Source organism: Barbus barbus, assembly GCF_936440315.1.
Source record: "Barbus barbus genome assembly, chromosome: 46".
Taxonomy (NCBI): domain Eukaryota; kingdom Metazoa; phylum Chordata; class Actinopteri; order Cypriniformes; family Cyprinidae; genus Barbus; species Barbus barbus.
This window is the reverse complement of record NC_136724.1, coordinates 8865522-8885064: the sequence shown is the minus strand read 5'-3', so window position 1 is coordinate 8885064 and position 19543 is coordinate 8865522. Positions and strand designations below refer to the sequence as shown.

Here is a 19543-nt window from a genome sequence, read left to right as displayed (position 1 = left end):
TTTAAAGCCAAACAGGAGAAACGCTGTGTGCAACAAGACAGTCAGAATCACAGAATCACTACACGTCGCCATCACTTATAAATTAAGAAATTTTTCTAGTTAGATATTTATTTTAAGGAAAATTAATGGTCTGGTTACTACAACTTTCACTTTGGAGCAAAATTCTGGCTTTAAACGTGAAAGAAATAAAGATATGACATTTATCGTGATAATTATCGATATCGACTGATATGAAAAAAATTGATGATTTTTTTTGGCCATATCGCCCAGCCCTAATTTGTATATATTTGAATGTAATTTCATTGTGAAAACATGGAAATAGTTTGTCATGTGTTTCATATTGTTTGTTATACTTATTTTCTTGATAAATGTATTTTTAAGTTTTAGTTATTTTGCTGTTGTAGGTACCTGTAAAATAAATAACAGTTAAAAAATAAATAAATAAATAATAGTTAAATAGGCGAGAAGAGGCTTGGTCAACTAAAATTTTATTAGTCGCAGAAAAAAAAAAAAAATCCACGCAGTCCATCATGGACAGATCGTTAACGGCTGGTCTTTGTGGTAATCCAGTTTATCGGGAAGGACATCCAAACGCTCGCCTATCATTCATCGACCAAATATGGCTTATCATCTGAAATATGTTAATAGCAGCAACATTACATGGCCACTCAATCTAATGTTAACCTAGAAAAATGTGCACCATTCAAGTGTCTGTGCTGAGTGTGGAAGGTGAACAGTAGCGTGCTCACTGCATGAACGATGGAGGCGCCGGTGCACCTTGTATACTTGCCTTACAGACATGTAAAGTATATCTAAAGAGAGTGAAATGTCTCCTTTCAAATGAACCAATTCAAATGGAAAACAAATATTGTTAGATTATGTAATCCGTATGAAATGTCCATGGCACATCCAATACTGTGGAGATGAGGAGTCAGTGTCGCCGACTTCATCTCTTAAACCGAAAGCAAAAAAAGCACTAGTTTATCAATAACTTCTTAAAACGTTAATGCAGCAAAGCCTATATATTTTGACATGAATATGCTTTTTGTTTGCTTTTGGTCCAGTCCCATGGCCAGTCAAATCAATTTCTCTTGATGAGAATGTCCAGGAGACACTTTAACCATGTAGCCACAAGCTTTCTTCATTTTTGCATGTACACACATGTGATCATGCAAAAGCAGTCAGCTTTTAGACAGCGAGTTGGTTCTCAGTATCACCAGTAGTCCATTTTTTTTTATTATCATTGAGTCAACAGATTCAAACTTTGACATCACTATTCATATGCAACCACAGTAGGTTCAAGCCTTGAAAAAGCACTATTACTCACACTTCTTCAGAGGAGTCTTGGTCTGCTTTCATACCCTCTGACAGACTGCCTTTGAACTTGTCTTCATCCCGACTTCGCCTCCTCCTCCTCCTCCTCTCACGCTCTCTGGAGGTGGATCGTCGTAGTCTGGAGCGGCCAAACCGGTCCCATTCAGCAGACCTGCCAAAACAGAACAGTTCCTTACACAAATAACTAACAGCACTATCACACTGAACTGAGATTCAGTTACAAACACTACAGTTTATAAGTGACGCTCATAATGACTGTTTAAAGTAGGAATTTTAACCAATTATTGCCATTAGTTAAACGGCTTAAAATGCCTTTTTTATATATTTATTTTTTTAAGTTTGCTGCATGATTAAAGAAATATAAATATGCTATTTATATTTAAATTACAGAGCATGTAGGCACGTGCCTACAGACATATTTCGAGTAAGCACTAGGGATGTGCAACAGTGATCGAGTACTCGGCCATGACAGCGATGATCGATCATGAATACGATGATCATGGGGAAAAAATTCTGATTGGTTATAGCAGCACTTTGGGTGGCGCCCTGAGCTCTGATTGTTTAGCTTCAACAGCATGTGGTTCAAAGTATAGACGTGAGGAGAGAAACCTGGCTTTGAAGTCACGTAGTGATGTCTGGGTTAGCTACATATCGGATTAATCTAATAGAGGATGCGTTGGGATATTAACATTTATTAACATACTGAATGCGCTGCATATTACCGGTGTTTAGTTTCATGCTCAAATGCAATGCCCGAAATTGACAGTTACTGAGACGGTCGTATTGCTTTTTAGATGTTTCTTTTTAAAAAAATACTGATCTTATAATAATGCAGCAGTGATTTTTTTCGTCATATTTGTTCAACAGTAGCCTACTTCAATTAAAATTGTTTTTGTACTTCGAATGGCTTCGAGAACACGCAGACGATTCTAGGAATCACTTGATAATGTAGATGAAAATATAGCACAAATCTGCCATAAACATTAATGACATAAGCATTATAATGAGAACTTTATAGAATGTGAAATCTATAGTAAACCCTGCCCGTGTTTCAGCGTGCTGTTGAAAGCGCATCAGGGCGGGAGCTCTCTCTCTCACGCTATAGCGCGTAACTTAAGTTCACTGGCATATGCATCCTTTTGTGCAGATACAAGTTGTAATGTTACGTCTATGTTATGTATCTAAGTTATCAGATTAATATCATAGGAAGTGTCCCAGAACGGGCTTCAGTTTATTGGCATAAAGTCAGCTTCACCTCAGGCAGCTACTCGTTTTTAGATGCTTTTTTAATAACACTGCATCATAATCTAACAGTGTTCTAATCATGTGTTCATAGACATGTTTTCATGTCGTTTTTATTTTTAACATTCATTTTCATATCAGTCTTCAGATATTTTCATTATCTCCATTACCATAACCCTCAATTCTCAGAAGTGCTGCAGGTGCACGATAATTTGACAATGGATTAATCCAGGTTCTGTTGTTGCAGGTAGTTGTTCTGCATGCTGCCCCTGCACGTTAGGGATGGCTCGATACCATAATTTTGGCTTCGGTACGATACCAGAATGTAGTACCTCGGTATCGATACTAAATCGATACCATAGGTGACAAATAACCAGCCTCAAAAGATAAGTGATTTAAAAAAAAAAATATGATTAATAATAATAATAAAAAGAGATTCATATGTTAATACCTTTGTATCAAACTGTAACAAAAAACCTAAAGGGAACATAGGTTACATTTTGATGTTGGAGAAAAAAAAATAAATAGGCTAACTGAAGTAATAAGATGAAAATATATTCAAATGTTATTATTTCTCTCTCTCAGATTGTTTTCAGATTTCAGACTCAACCAAAGAAAAAGCATTAAATATAAATCTCACTTGCTTCATATTAGCGGTCGGCAGCGCGTCAGAAACATTCCCTTCATATCATTGATACTAAAATTAATATAGCATAACTCTTGCTCAATTCATATCCAATTAAAATTTGATTGTATGAAATGCAAGAGCATGTATTACGTGACCAAAACTTCATTGGTTCTAGTGTGTCTCACATGCACATTTGCGCTTACTGTATTACATCTGAATGTGTGTTGATCAGATGTAAATAAAAGGTCAAATCAAATCTGAATTTATGAATGATGCACTCACCTGTCGATCTCTTAATTGTTTGAAAAGATCAGGATGAGCAAGCGACAAATGCTTAAAAAGATTTGATGTGTTCCTGTGGCAACATGATTTAGGCCTATACCAACGCTTGCATACAGGTGCAGTAAGGTCAGTTCCTTCACCTTTGTCATCTGTTTTTTTATCCAAAGTAATGCCATATTTCACTTCTACTGTTCTCTTTATTTATTAATTTTGGGAGCGCTGAGTTTCATCTGTTTGATCCATCGCGTTGTTCTGTTGTCACATTTACCAGTTGCGCAGCAATTTGGGAAGCACTGCCACCTACAGGTACATTTTGGAACAGCAGCGTATGAAATACCGAATTGAGCAAAATTATGCTCAAAATTATTTTTTTTCCATTTACGTCAGCTAAATGCACTATTTTTCAGGCTGTTTGAGATAATAGAATGCCTAAAAATCTATACACTATATGGGAAAATTATGAATGTTACTCAGTAAAATAAAAAATTAAAAAAATCACCCAGTAGAGCCTATAACCTATTTTGTATTTAATAATTCTCCAGCTGTAGTGAATCCAAAACACCAAAAATGTTAAGGATGACTCATTTTCATCCAAGTATAATTATAAACGCAGGGCTCTATACACTTATATTTTTGAAGGAGCACTTACACAGCACTTACAAATTGCATAAATAATCTTATGAGGCTAATGTATCAAATATAAAATTTGGAATACAGAAATATGAAATGATGAAAAAAATTAGAATGGTACTTTGCCACTAGGTGGCGGCAAGCCACTGCCTTAATGAGTGAGTCAGTCAGTCATTTAATCAATCGATTCGTTCGAAACAGATGATTCATTCAGAAAAAAGTAAGCAACTGTTTTTATGAATGGGTCAGTGAATCATTTACTCACGCAAATTTATTCAGTAAACACCGCTGTGTGTTGCTGCAGAGCACAACAACATGCTTTGTTTGGAACCATTTCCTTAGCGAAATATGTATTTTTTTATTATCTTGTTTATTGAATTGTTGCCCTGACACGAAAAGTCTGCCACAGACCATGCTAACCCAACATTATAACCGCTCTGTGTGTGTGTGTGTGTGTGTGTGTGTGTGTGTGTCCTAAAGACTGTGCTGCGCAACCGTTAACTGTTGCGTTAAAATGTAACGTTAGGCTTCCGGTTATGGCCGCCATAGAGTGAGACGCGTGAAGCATCGCTCCCACACAAAATCCTTTCTATAGCTCTAATTTGAGTAAGGCGCGGATTTACTTGTATTTTTCTTTTTCTGAACTGGACTGATATCTTTGGGCAACTTTTGAAAATGCCTCCTAAGAAATTCTCTGAGAACAAGAAGGAAACAACTGTTGAGGATCACTCCACGTTAGCTGTAGGGACTAGCCCGATATTGCCGCCTGAATGGTTCCAGACAGAACTGGAGAAAGGACTTTCGAAGCTTCAAGTAATGATCGACGGGCATTTGTGTGAAATTCGTGACTCTGTTGACAAAGTACACAGCGACCTTCAGGAGACGAGACTTAAACTGAGCGAACTGGAATCACGTCAAGACGGTTTTGAAGGAGCCATTGTGAATATGCGCGAGGATATTGCGGAGGGTAAAAAACATGCGGAGTACGAAATACTAACTCTGAAAGACAAGGTCGATGATCTTGAAAATCGCTCTAGGCATAACAATTTGCGCCTTGTTGGTTTTCCTGAAGGGGTTGAGGGGAAAGATGCAGTGTCATTTGTGGAAGAATGGCTCCCTAAAATCATCGGTATGGATCAGGAGCGCCCCTTTGAAGTTGCACGGGCTCATCGTACACTTCAGCGCCGGCCGTCAGAGCACGAAAGACCGCGAGCCATTGTAATTAGACTGCTCCGTTTCAGAGATACAGTCACGATTTTGAATGCTGCACGGGAAAAAAAAGACCTTGCATATGGAAACTCCAAAATCATGATCTTCCGAGATATGTCAACAGCTCTCTACAAGAAGAAACAGGCGTTTGCATCACTTAGAAGACAACTCCGGGATCATAATGTCTCCTACAGTATGCAGTACCCAGCGACTCTTAGAGTGGATCTTCCTGAGGGCGCGCGATCATTTGGTTCCAAAGAGGCTGCTGAGGCTTACCTAAAAGCCCATCATTCGACACTTCTGTCGTCAGCGAGTTCATGAGACTGTAGGTACATTACGAGTAACCCAGTGACTGCATTTATGGATTATTCTGAGTGACTGCCAGAATGGACAGTGACAGAAGCTTTAGTCTTCAGTTGATTTACAGTTATGTCTGTTAAGTAGTCCAAGATTGTTTTGATGTTGAGCCATAAGTGCTTTATCAACCCATAAGTGCTTTAATGCCTGTACCTACTTTGTTGATTTGTTTGCAAGTTACTACCTGTAATGTCCAGTAGATGGCGTTATCCGCGTTAATTACTCCACTGTTAAGGATGGGATGCCCTCGCTTGAAGTTGTGCACGTTCTGTATGCAACGTTACGCGAATGTGTTAGACATAGTATCTGTTCATGGGGAAAGTGTTGTATGGGGTGGGGGGGAGGGATGCCACTTGTTTCGTTTTCATTTGAAAGATAACTGATAGAGATAAGTATAAATATCTGTCCTGGAATGTTAATGGCATTAATAACAATTTAAAGCAAAAGAAAATTCTGTTGTTCTTAAAGAAAAATAAGATTGACATTGCTCTCTTACAAGAAACCCATCTGACCGAGGAAGATCATTGTAAGCTACTACGCCAATGGTCTGGACAAATATTTTTTTCTTCATATAGCTCTCATTCAAGAGGGGTTGCCATTCTGATTAATCACAGAGTGCCTTTTGTTTTTGAAAACATGGTTAAAGACAATTATGGAAGATATATTATTCTTAAAGGATATATTGCATCTGAGAATGTGACAATAGCAAATGTCTATGCCCCCAATCAAGACGACCCTCAATTTTTCCATAATTTTTATTTTAAACTCCTTTTGCCCTGCACAATCATTGGAGGTGATTTTAATTTGGTTTTAGATACAGTAGATAGATCACCCAATAAGAGTTTTGTCTTAACCCCATCAGCCAGAGCTGTGAAACACATGATGGCTGAATTAGAACTGATAGATATTTGGAGGGCTTTACATAGTAAGCAAAATGATTTTTCTTTTTATTCTCGGCCCCATAAAAGTTTCTCTAGAATTGACTTTTTTCTTCTACATAAAAGACAAGAACACTTAGTTGAATCGTGTGAATACCTTCCACGAACTCTGTCTGATCATTCCCCTTTAGTTCTTACAATTTATACCCCCACTACTAAATTATATATTAGAAGATGGTGCTTTAGTAACTATCTTCTTAATGACCTTGATTTTATAGCCTTTTTAAACAACAATATAGAAGATTTCTTGACTCTTAATGCTGGATCTGCCTCTCCAGGGGTGATTTGGGAGTCACTTAAGGCTTATTTGAGGGGAATAATCATAGCATACTCATCTGGGAAAAAGAAAAAATATCAAAGTCAACTGAATGTACTCTCCAAAGACATTAAAAAATTGGAACAGGACTATTCTTTATGTGGAGACGAAAATATTCTTCAGAGACTAAGCTCATTGCAGCTTGAGTATGATATGCTGTCCACTAAAGAAGCAGAGTGTGTCCTCCTCAGAACCAAACAACGATATTATGAGCATGGGGACAAAATTGGTCGATTGTTAGCCTGGCAAATACGAAAAGATGCAATGAGGTCTATTAATGCAATTCGTCGAATGGATAATACTGTCATCAGAGATCCTAATTTTATTAATCAGGAATTTATGCAGTTCTACAAGCTGTTATACACCTCCCAGGGTGCAGATATGGTGAAAATATACTGTTTTCTAGATAGAATCGACATACCCTCACTTACCGAGGAATGCAGGGACTGTTTGGAGAGGGACATCACTGAGATCGAAATTCAAGAAGCCATATCTTGCTTAGCTGTTGGCAAATCGCCTGGTATGGACGGTTTTTCTATGGATTTTTTCAAGGCTTTCTTACCTAAACTAATTAAACCGCTAAATGATATGTATTTATGGGCTATAGAGACTCAGCATTTACCTAATTCATTTGAACAGGCTATAATAACTCTCTTACTTAAGCCTGGTAAAGACCCACATTTATGTGGCTCCTATAGGCCGATCTCATTACTCAACTCAGACTATAAGATATTTGCCAAAATTATTGCTTTAAGATTAGAAAAAGTTATCTCACAGTTGGTGCACATGGATCAAACAGGATTTATTCAAAATCGATCTCTTTTTGACAATGTTCGGAGACTTTTGAATGTAATTTTCTCTGCCTCTCAAGTTGACTTTCCTGTTATTGCCATCTCTTTAGATGCCGAAAAGGCTTTCGATCGTGTTGAGTGGCCCTATTTATTTACAGTCCTTCAAAAGATGAATTTTGGTCCTAAATTTCTTAACATGGTCAAAATGCTATATAACCACCCAACAGCAGTCATTCGGACCAATAATGACATTTCGGCTCAGTTTTCTTTGGAGCGGGGCACAAGGCAGGGTTGTCCACTGTCTCCCCTTTTATTTTCTCTTGCAATCGAGCCTTTAGCTATTGCAATTCGCTCACATGACATCATTAGCGGTTTTACAGCCCTTCAATCGGCGCATGTAATCTCATTATATGCAGACGATATTATGTTGTATCTGACAAATGTAGATTCTTCTATACCAGCTCTGTCAGCGTTGTTACAAGAGTACGGAATCATATCTGGTTATAAAATTAATGTGAATAAGAGTGTATCTATGCCTCTTAATACAGCTGCTACCCAATTGTCCCTTAACAATTTTCCTTTTGTCTGGAATACAGATGAATTCATGTATTTGGGATTACAAATACCTAGAGATCTGTCCCAATTATATAACTTAAATTATGCCCCCCTGCTTAAAAGAGTAGAAAAGGACTTAGATAGATGGAAATCTCTTCCTATTTCATTAATTGGCCGGGTAAATTCTATAAAAATGAATGCGCTGCCCAAATTTTTATATTTGTTTCAGGCGCTCCCTCCTGTGTTACCAAAGTCTTTCTTTAAAGATCTTCACAGAAGTATTTCTAGGTTCTTATGGAAAGGGAAAGTTCCGCGGGTTAAAATTGAGCTCACTGTGTATGCCTTTTCAGAATGGTGGACTCAAATTGCCTGATTTTTATTTATATTATTGTGCAGCTCAGCTGCGCATAGTCTGGATTTGGCAATCAAAATCTGTTTCCCCCCCTGCATGGCGGCAATTAGAAGAGGTCCAGGTACAGGGTATAACTCTTGCTGCAATACCTTTTATTTCTATAAACTGTTTAAAGAAATTGACCTCTAATCCACAAATCGTTGGTACCTCTAAAATTGTTACAGACCTCAGAAAAAAGATGAACTGCAAGCAGACTCTCTTCAGATCCACTGTTTTTTATTACAATCTTTTTCTACCCCCTGCTCTTAAAGATGGCATAGCCAAACAGTGGTACGATCGAGGCATTCAAACCTTCGACAAACTTTGAGGAGGACACTCTCATGTCTTTCGAGAAGCTACAACAGAAATTTATCCTTCCCTCTAAATTTTTTTTTAAATACCTACAAGTTAGACATTACATTCAGACCCAGCAAGGTGGCCGTTTATCCAAGCTCCCTTTTTCACCTCTTGAGGTTATCTTGTCTGAGAAAAAAGGTCCTAAGTGTCTTATTTCATTTTTCTATGGCAAGTTGTTGCAGTTGATGGCTGGTAATATCTGTGATGTCAAATCTAAGTGGGAAAAAGACTTGGAGTGCTCATTCATTGATGATGAATGGGAAACAATATGTAAGGATGCTCAGACACTCTCTATTAATACTCGTCATAAACTGATTCAGTTTAATGTGATACATAGAGTTTATTATACCCCAGTTAGACTGCACTCCTTTAAAAGCTCCTATTCAGAGCTTTGTCCTAGATGTAAAGCAGATAGAGGGACTCTCCTACATATGCTGTGGTCTTGTCCTGACTTGGAAGTATATTGGAAAGAGGTCTTAGAGATAATTGCCACAGTTGCTGGCACTGATGTGCCTAGAGAGCCTAGACTTACTCTTTTAGGGGACATCACATTACTCGATCAACAAGGGCTTAATTTGAGATTTGTTAGGCTTGCCCTCTTAGCGGCCATAAAATGTTTAACTTTGAGATGGAAAGATTCCAAACCACCTTCTACTTCTATGTGGATCAAAGAAGTATCATCTTATATACCTTTGGAAAAAAATTCATTTCGTTTGAAAAAAAGGCAAGATTTGTTTGTCAAATTCTGGGGTAGTTTCCTTTCTTATTTGGGCATAACAGGACAGAATGACTAGATACTATCTAATTATCTCTGTTTTCTTGTTTGATTTTACTAATGGTTTATTTGTGGCACTATGGGATGGAGGTCTGGGGTATGTTATAGGGTAGTCTATATGGGAATTATATATTTGGATTATTCTGTATCTTGTACGTTGTGTTTAACTTGGAAAAACCCAATAAACAGAATATAAAAAAAAAAAAAAAAAAAAAAAAAAAAAGTAACGTTAAATCAGACAATTTAAAACCGAATAAGAAATATAATACTATGATTAAAAGTTACAGATACCTGAAGCTGTTGTATCTTGGCGTTCAAGTGTTGGCTGGGGGTGTTTTACTTCCTTTTTTTTTGAAGAATTTTGAAATATCCATTTTATTTTTCAAATAAATTGATCTAGTAAAATACTACAGGCCAACAAACCGCCTGGCTCCAAAAGATCTAATTTCATTGGCTGGATCGTACAGACGCTCATCGATGGTTGGCCAGTTTACATGTCAGTCAGAAGGACTAGACTCAGTGGGCGGTTTTTGTCGGGTGTGAATGACAACTCGTAAATTGACAGACACTGTAGACGTGAGAGTCGAGAGATATTTATTTATTTATTTAAATTCTAATATAAATTACTTTATTGGGCATGGAAACTCATTGATGGCATAGTAATAAAAACATTTGGGGCTTTACTGAAAACATTCGGAGCTCCAGCCCCCTTAGCCCACCCCTAACACCGTCCCTGGTTTGAAATATAATATATACCGGTATTTTTCCAGTATCGGTCTACCGCGCATCCCTACTGCACGTTAAAATGAATCCATGATAAATATTTGTTTCTATTTTTAGTAGGTCTCAGAGTCACATGGCCATTCTATTTTTTATTAAATACTAATTTAATATTCTAATCTTATCGGTTAGATGTTAATGTTCAGATAACGAGCGTAAAATTAACCGAAATGAGCATCCATAGTTCATAGCAGTATTCCTCACTGTGTCTAACCTGCGTCTCAGGGGCGATCGACTTCGTCTTCTGGGTGAGGAGCGAAACTGTCGCCGTGGTGATACAGACCTACGTCTGAGTGGTGAGCGGCTCACTCTGCGCCGCGCTGGACTCGTTTCCCGTGATCTCCCAGCTCCATCCACACGAAGACGCTTCCTAAGAGAAATTAAGCATTTGCCAGATAAATTATTTCATCCTAGGGCATTTTTGTAACCAACAGTTAAAAGCATATGTATAGAACAACAATTCACCTTAAATAATCCAATCTTACAGCCTACTATTCTGACGCTAGGCAGTTTATCACACAGGAAACCTGTTGCACACAGGTACATTAAGCTCCACCTACATTAAGCTCCACCAATCATAAACACCCTGCAACCTATTAAGATGATAACTTACAAGTAATAAAAAAAAGGCAAGACAAGCATATGACCCTACAATCTCAGAATTGCAATTTAGGACCAGACTTTTTTCAAGACATTATAGACCAAGCAATATAAAGCAAATGTTAGGTTAATTCAATGGCAGTCAGGGCAATTAGCATTGAGTGGGTAGTTCTTCAACTTGATGTCTAAAAACAGCTCTGATCCTCTCAGTGTCACTCCATCAAACAAAAATGAAAACCCCTAGAGCTAAACAAAAATCTCTGATCTCTGACTGTACATTTGCAACCATACCGTTCAGTCAAGACGAGAACTATGAAACTATGTATATCCTTACCTAACCTTATATATCACCTTCTAGCCTTTTCAAATGACTTCACTGCAACCACTCAAACTATGCTCTGCTGCTGTTGACCTGTCATATTCTTGTGTATTAGTTTCTTGATTCTTTATACAAACAGTGCAACAAATATAACACTAACAAACCCCCTCCACTACATTAGGATTATAGAATCAAGAAGTTCTCAAATATTAATCATATTTACTAATATAAATCATATTTAACAAAAAATGTTTGCATCAAGTTAATTTTAATATTGACTCATTTTCAAAGTATTTTAATAGTATTTGCAAATTCAAAGTTGATCATTCCATAAAAATATAAATTTAACTGCTATATGTGTATCTTTTATTATATTTATGTCTTTAAATAGTATGATATGATGTATGTATGTATGTATCTATCTATCTATCTATGCATAAAAAAAAAATCATATTGGTCAATCTTTAATCATAATTTTTTGCTTCACTCTGTTGATTTCTTTCAAGAAAGTGTATAATTTCTGTGCCACTAGTGTCACCAAAAATTACCTCAATAATGTCTGTTTACAAACAAGTTTCCAAAACACTTCTCATCTGCTAGTAGCTAACCAAAAAAATAGCCCCGCCTCAAACTCACATCACCGATCGCCTTGTTGCCGTGTCAAACTAGCTGGGATGTCTAAAGGCTGTTATGTCCAAACCTGTTCCTGGAGGGCCACTGTACTGCAGTTTTGCGCCAACCCTAATTAAACTTACCTGAACCAGCTAATCAAGGTTTTCAGACTCGCTAGAAACTTCCAGACAAGTGTGTCGGAGCTGGGTAAAGTTAAACTCCAGGAGCACCCCTGCTTAAAGGGATAGTTCACCCAAAAATGAAAAATCTGTTATCATTTTTACCCTCATGTTGTTCCAAACCTGTATGACTGACTTTTCTGTGGAACATAAAAGATGCTCCAAATAAAACGGGACCTTGTATGGACGTTATTCAAAATATCTTCTTTTGTATGCTACAGAAGACAGTCATACAGGTTTGGAACAACATGAGAGTAAATAAATGACAAAATGTTAATTTTAAATCTTTAATGGTGTGCTGATGTGTACCTGGAGGGGGAATCTCTCCGGCGCTCATTTGAGCGACTTTGTCCTCTCCTGACTGGTGACCTGTTTCTAGACGGCGAGTGGTTCAGTTTGGAACTTCGGTCTGCAGAACCCGATGGGGGCTGGTTGGGCTGGCGGTCCCTATGGCGAGGGGAGGAACTGCACCGACGTTGAGGGCTAAGAGCTCGACGTTGATGAGGAGACCGATTCTCTTTCCCAGATGAGGTTTCTTTGGGTGGAGACTTTCCTGGCCTCTTTTCTCTGTCCGTCTCCGAGCGTCCCAGCCGGGCATCTTTAGAGTGAGATCGTCGATCTCGTGACCGGCTTTTGCGTCCTCGTGAGTTCGATCTCTGTGTGACTTGTTCCCGTTTCTCATCTATATGGGGAGAAGAACGCCGATCAGAACGTCCCTTCTGGTCTGACTTTCTCTCCGCAGAGCGTCTTCTTGTAGACGGGGACTGGGATTTCCTTAAACGCTCCCTGGATTTGTCCCTGCTCCGGGAGCGTTTTTTCTCTTTGGACTTGCTACGCTCCTTAACAGTCTCTTTCACAATTTTGGTCATTCGTTCAAGATTAGCATCCCTACCAACTCTTGGTTTGCTGGAGTCCGTTGAGTCCCGTTTGGATCTAACCCCCCTGCTTATCTGGTTCCTAGGTGAGCGGGTTCTGCCCCCACTGGTTCTTTGCCGTTGCTCCCCATTACGTGCCCTCTGATCCTCTCCATCCTCTTCGGAGCCAGAATTGTAACCTTGTAGAATCAGGCCCATTCCTGACTGAACCTTCCCCTCCATCAGCTGGCTGTCCAGCTCAGCTTTAATCAGTGCTCTTTGTTTCTCCAGGTCTTCAAGAAGCGCCTTGTCATCCAGGGTTGCACTGCCCAGTGATGGAGAGCCATCCTCAGCCCTCCTGTTGATGGCCCCAGATGGTGAGGAGGATGGCTCCTCTTTGCGCCTGTGCTTCTTATGTTTGTGTCTATGTTTCCGTTTGCGGTCCTTATCTTCCTCAGATGCATGTTTGTGTTTTTTGTGCTTGCTACGGTGCTTGTGTTTCTTTTTCTTGTGTTTGCTGCCACTGCTGTGATGTTTGGAGCCGCTGTCCTGCTTCTCCCCATTCACCTCCACTTCTTCCTCACCCTCCTCTTCATCCTCTCCAGACATGTCACCGTTTTCATCCTCATTCCCACTCTTCTCTGGACTCTCTAAATCCTCTGGCCTGTCAGGATAAATGACACAAGCACATTAACATGCAGCACCAGTCAAACTTAATGTAAAAAGAAACAAGGGTCACATTTCAGTTTTTTTTTTCCACATCGCAGATATTTCAAACTTTTTTTTTCGTTTTGCGCTTATTTAGGCACCAAATAACATGCAGAGGTTTTGTTATGTTTTGTCAAGGCAACACGGTGTTCTTCACAAGGACACTGACCATACAACTCACCAACAAATGTATCTAGGTAGGTATGTTAATGTGCTTAGGGACTATGGTAACTAATTAGATTACTTTTATGATCTAATCGACATAGGAATTTTGCAATTTTGGATAAATAAACAAATTGAGCGTGTTGGTCATGTCACATGAAGACTAATGGATACTTTACTAAAGCTGCTAACCAAATAAAATGTTTAATCACACAGGGTGTGGTATGCCACAGTTCAAAGATTCTAAAACTAAAGCGTTCACAAAAAAATCACCTCTAACAAATGAATCTTGACAACTGGCTTCTTGTATAAGAACATTTAGCATTAGCACGCTAACACTAGCCGAACAGAAAAATAGATAGCAAAATATTTATAGTTAACTATGAGAACAACATAACCCTGACCGAATCTGCTCCCTTTCCCTAAAAGACCCCCATCCAAGCTCTTAAAGGCGTTGTTGATGGGGCCATACAACGCACGTGCTCATACCCGTTATTAAGTCTCTTGCTCGGTAAATCCATTTCCACATCGGCCATTTTGTTTCAGCAGCAGCCCGCTGTGTTCTTCTTCTGCTGTGAGATTATGAGGAGGGCCAGAGCGAAGAGGAGCGCGTGCGCTCTCTAGTGCCTGCATTAACAACTTCAGAGAATTTATTTGAATGTATAAGGCAAATTCGGTAGGAGGTCATGAGTCTTAAAAAATGTAATAACACTTTGCTTGCGTTTTGTATTCTTTTTCTAATGCATCTACTTTATTATAAAAAAAAAAACCTGAAACAATTTCTGAAACCTGACACTCAAACACCAGAAGCACACACCAAATCTGCAAAACCATCCACTAATTCTTAGCCTTTGACTTTAATTTCATAAAACACTTTTTGCAAACCATAACACACAATTCTCTATGTAACACACAAATAAATAAACCGCTCATTGCTTAAGTAAGTGTGCAGTTGTTCTCCTCTAATTGATTCATATGTTTTCCTCATAAGGTGTGCATTTGCCTTGCCTCACTTACACAAAAATCTAACAGGAATTAATATCATGGCAAAGGTGTTTGCAAAAGTTTGATTTTGAGATGTGGTTCTTTGTGATATTTTGAATTCAGTGCTTTGTTTGGCATAAGATGTGAGGCATTTTGCATGTTGTGTGTACAATTCTTGGATTTGTGTGTAAAGCTTTGAAAAAAAAGAGGCAACATTTTGAAAATGTAAGCAGTTGAAAAAACTGTAAGACTGTGCTTACAAGAACAATCACCAAAACTGTCTTTTTTACTTCATTTTATTTTTTTTTATTTTTTTTTTTAGTCATTCTAGCTCGGTGAGACGAAAAGCGAACTCTGTTCTGCAATGGCCAGCAGGTTTGTGTGGCCCTAGGCAAGATAATGAAAATGGGCCCCACTAGTGTAAAAACTGTCATAGAAATTTGACGCACATAAAATGACATTCAATATTTAAGTGTTAATGTGTATTAAATGTAACACATTCAACAAACATATGTAAAAAAAAAAAAAAGAAACAAATACAAAAATAGGAGTAAATATATACAGATGAAACACAAATAAATAAAATATAAAAGTATACATAAAAGCTAAATAAAATATACAGAGCATAAACAAAATAAACATGTACTAATATTCATGAATGACAAGAAATGCAGTCTATTCTGCTTGTTTTTAAGGCCTGATTGAGGATCACAAATTATTTACCGTAACACTAAATGTGGCACAAATTTTCCTCATGTGAAAAGTCTATGTGTGATCATGGGCAGCATTGCAATTACTAATACTACAGCAATAAATATTATGTATATAGCAGTCGAAACATCCTTTTTTAGCTCCGGGAAGATACCGTTTAGATTCCATTTCTATACCACAACCTCACTTTCTGTCATGAATGATCAATCCCACAATCATTGTTTCATTTCAAATAAATGAAAAATAGCATCAATGTATAACTTGATGTTACGAGAGATTATTCTGAGAGGCAATATTAAGCGAATTCCAAAATCTGAACTAACAAAAAAATCTGAATTGTAACAAGAAAGGTTTGCAGACTAACTTTTTCTTTATTTACCAAAAATTATAAAGAACACTGAGTTTGTTGTGCCTGTTTTTAGGGCTGCACTATTTGGCCAAAAATATATTTTTTTATATATTAATATAACTAATTCTGATTATTGTTAAACAAAACAATAATTATTAATAATGATTATTATCAATATATTTTACATTAAACTGCAGCATGACCTGTGTGCTGAGCCCATTCCTCTACTCCCTCTACACCCATGACTGCAGGCCTGTGCATGGATCCAACTCCATCATCAAGTTTGCTGACGACACCACAGTGATTGGCCTCATCAGAGACAACGATGAGACTGCCTACAGGGAGGAGGTACAGCACCTGGCTGCATGGTGCGCTGACAATAACCTGCTCCTCAACACCAGCAAGACAAAGGAACTTATTGTGGACTTCAGGAAGAAGAAAAGTGGAACGCATGACCCCATCCACATTAACGGGATGGTTGTTGAACGTGTCTCCAGCTTCAAGTTCCTGGGAACCCACATCTCGGAGGACCTGACCTGGACCACCAACACATCCAGCCTAGTCAAGAAGGCTCACCAACGCCTCTTCTTCCTTAGGACACTGAAGAAGAACCACCTGTCTCCAATCATCCAGCGGAACTTCTACCGGTGTGCAATTGAAAGCATCCTGACCAACTGCATCACAGTCTGGTATGGGAACTGCACAGTTGCTGACCGCAAGGCACTGCAGAGGGTGGTGAAAACCGCCCAACGCATCACAGGGACACCACTTCCTGCCATTGAGGACGTCCAGAGAAAACGCTGTTTACGTCGAGCTCGCGGCATTCTTAAGGACTCCTCTCACCCTGACCATAGACTGTTTAACTTACTGCCCTCTGGGAGGCGCTTCAGGAGCCTCCGATCAAGGACAAGCAGACTCAGGAACAGCTTTTTCCCTACAGCTGTTTCCCTACTAAACTCTGCCCAATGATACCCCCCTCACACACCACCACAAACTCTTCACCACTCCCCATCATTAAAATCGGTTAAAAAACAAAAACAAAAAAACATCCACACACTGAGTACAATGCACTTTTATTTCTATGCACTTTCAATGTTCATTGCACTAGTATTTATATATCTTAATGTATAGCTTATTCATATCCATTTGTAATTATATTCATAGTTTTTGCTCATAGTGTACATACATTTACTGTACAATCCATCTGTATAGTATGTTCATATCACCCATCTGTATATCATACTGATAGTATTTAAAAATTTGTAAATTATGTCCATAGTACTACTGCCTTATCTGTATATTCTGTACATATGTAACTATTGTAGACACTGTATATCCTGTACCTCTGCTTATTGCACTTCTGGTTAGATGCTAACTGCATTTCGTTGCCCTGTACCTTACATGTGCAATGACAATAAAGTTGAATCTAATCTAATCTAACATGTAGGAGGCCTATAAATGTTTAGAAAGCTCTAAGGATTTATTCTAAAATAAATTATAATTAAAAATCTTTGATCTTATGCATTCACTGAGAGAGAGAAAGAGAGAAAATAACTCCTCTACACTGTAGAAAAACTTAGGAAGAAGTATTATTATTCCTATTTGTACCCATAAGTGCAAAATCCATATCTCAAAGAAGCCATAAATCATATGACGTTCCAGGAAATCCCTAATATGGACAAAGGCTATCGCCTAGCTAAATAAAACGCAGATATAGAGACGTTTTAACTTATGAAAAATGGAGACATATACCTGTATGATTATGGTTTATCATTGTTCTACAAGCCATCTCTTATATATTTTTTATATGAATAAACTATAATGCATTAATAATCAACAGACTTTATCACTGCATAGAATACTATATAATATAATGTTTTTTTCTCATTCTGTGATCTGAATGTGAAACCATGTCAGATCACAAAAGGATGTTATTTCAAACACTCAATTTATGTTATGAAATAAATTTTGAGCAAAACATGTCAGTTCTCTTTGTTAGACAAGTTTTCTACTGAGGTCAATTTAATCACACCGACTGATTTCTTCATACCTTCGACACATATGCCGCACTGTACACAGCCCTGGTGCATCATCCATAGTTATGTAGTCAGAGGTGTGTGTGTGCATCTTGAAGTTGCACTCTGATCGTTAAAGTACATTAAACAAGGGACATTAAAGTACCACAAGAGCGATTTGAAAGCATGTAGAACTATCTGCTCTCTACAGCTCTTGCGGTACTTTGAATGTCAAACACAGATCTGTCTATGCAGAGCCGCTTCCAGTTGAACACACCTAAAAATTCAATTGACAACCTCGCTGCCACGGAGCCCTAGGCAACTGCCTCTACCACTGAAAATGCTCAGACGTCTCTACCACTGGCTGTCTGAGACGAAGCTCTCTATTGTAAAGGCTTTGGGTGTGTGCGCACACAGAAAACAGTGCTCCAGTCCTGAATTTAGTTCTATCTTTTTCTTGCACTTGAATGAGTTAAAATCTTTTGAATGCTTAAACTGGCTAAATGTAAAAACATATGCATATGACAAGTCAAAAATAAAGCATCAAGCTGAAGGGGGAAATTTTCAAAAAGTGGGAATTGCGCCATTGTGCAAGATTATGGGTATTTAATTATTTTTTGCTTAATGAGTGTTTGGTACACCTAATTAACTGACATTAAATAAACTTTCATCTTAGAACCGACAAACATTCACTAGGTTATGAGGTTTTCTCAAAGGTATCAAGGACAAAAAAAAAAAATAGATATTTGATTTAAACAAACCAAAAAATAATAATATGACGAGAGAGATTAAAAGAAATGTGCTAAATTTGCTACTACATTGAGTTTTTATTATTTATTAATTTATTTTTGAAAGGGGGACCCCCCCCCCCCAAGAGCTTTGACAGTTTGAACACTAGTTTATTGATGTGTTTAAACCACTGAGTTTCATAACAAATGTCATTATTTGCAAATTCACTAATTTCACTGACACTAAAGTCAATTAACTTACATGTGGTAAAAAATTGCAGTTACACTATTCAAAATATCATAACATTCAGAACAACATGATTTTAAATTTCCTCTGCACTATCAGTCCAAGATTGTGTACAAATGCAAACATTAACTAATGTAATGTGATGTATGCATTTAAATAAGAATGTTTCATAAGCTTTCTTAGGTATTTATGTGATCAAGAGTCTCTACAGAATCATATAGCTTATCTATTGCACAACACATGAATATGTTAGAACTGATGTGAAGCATTAACTCAGCTCAGAGCAGAGAAAATAGTATTGCATTATGAACAGCCAGATTAAATATTGCACACAGATAAGATAACCCTATACAGTATGTTGCATTAAAGCACTGTTTAGTATCACCTGATATTGTATTTTACTGTAACTTCCTCTTCTAGTACATCAACAGCAAATACTCACCAGCAAAGACAACTGCTGCATTTATTTTTATTTTATTTGTTTTTATT

The 19543-nt window shown here is 37.8% G+C and overlaps 1 protein-coding gene across 1 annotated transcript in view; it reads right to left on the bottom strand.

Annotated features, from left to right (window-relative positions):
• Positions 1 to 14654, bottom strand: part of LOC306865146 (serine/threonine-protein kinase PRP4 homolog) — a 45463-nt gene extending 30809 nt beyond the window's left edge. The window contains exons 1-4 of the mRNA XM_079409554.1: positions 14510 to 14654; positions 12606 to 13814; positions 10801 to 10956; positions 1328 to 1486 (exon numbers count right to left, since the gene is read on the bottom strand). Of these exons, the coding sequence (XP_079265680.1) occupies positions 1328 to 1486; positions 10801 to 10956; positions 12606 to 13814; positions 14510 to 14556 (1571 nt within the window). The 5' untranslated portion in view covers positions 14557 to 14654. The remainder of the gene's footprint in view (positions 1 to 1327; positions 1487 to 10800; positions 10957 to 12605; positions 13815 to 14509) is intronic.
• Positions 14655 to 19543: the final 4889 nt, after the last annotated feature.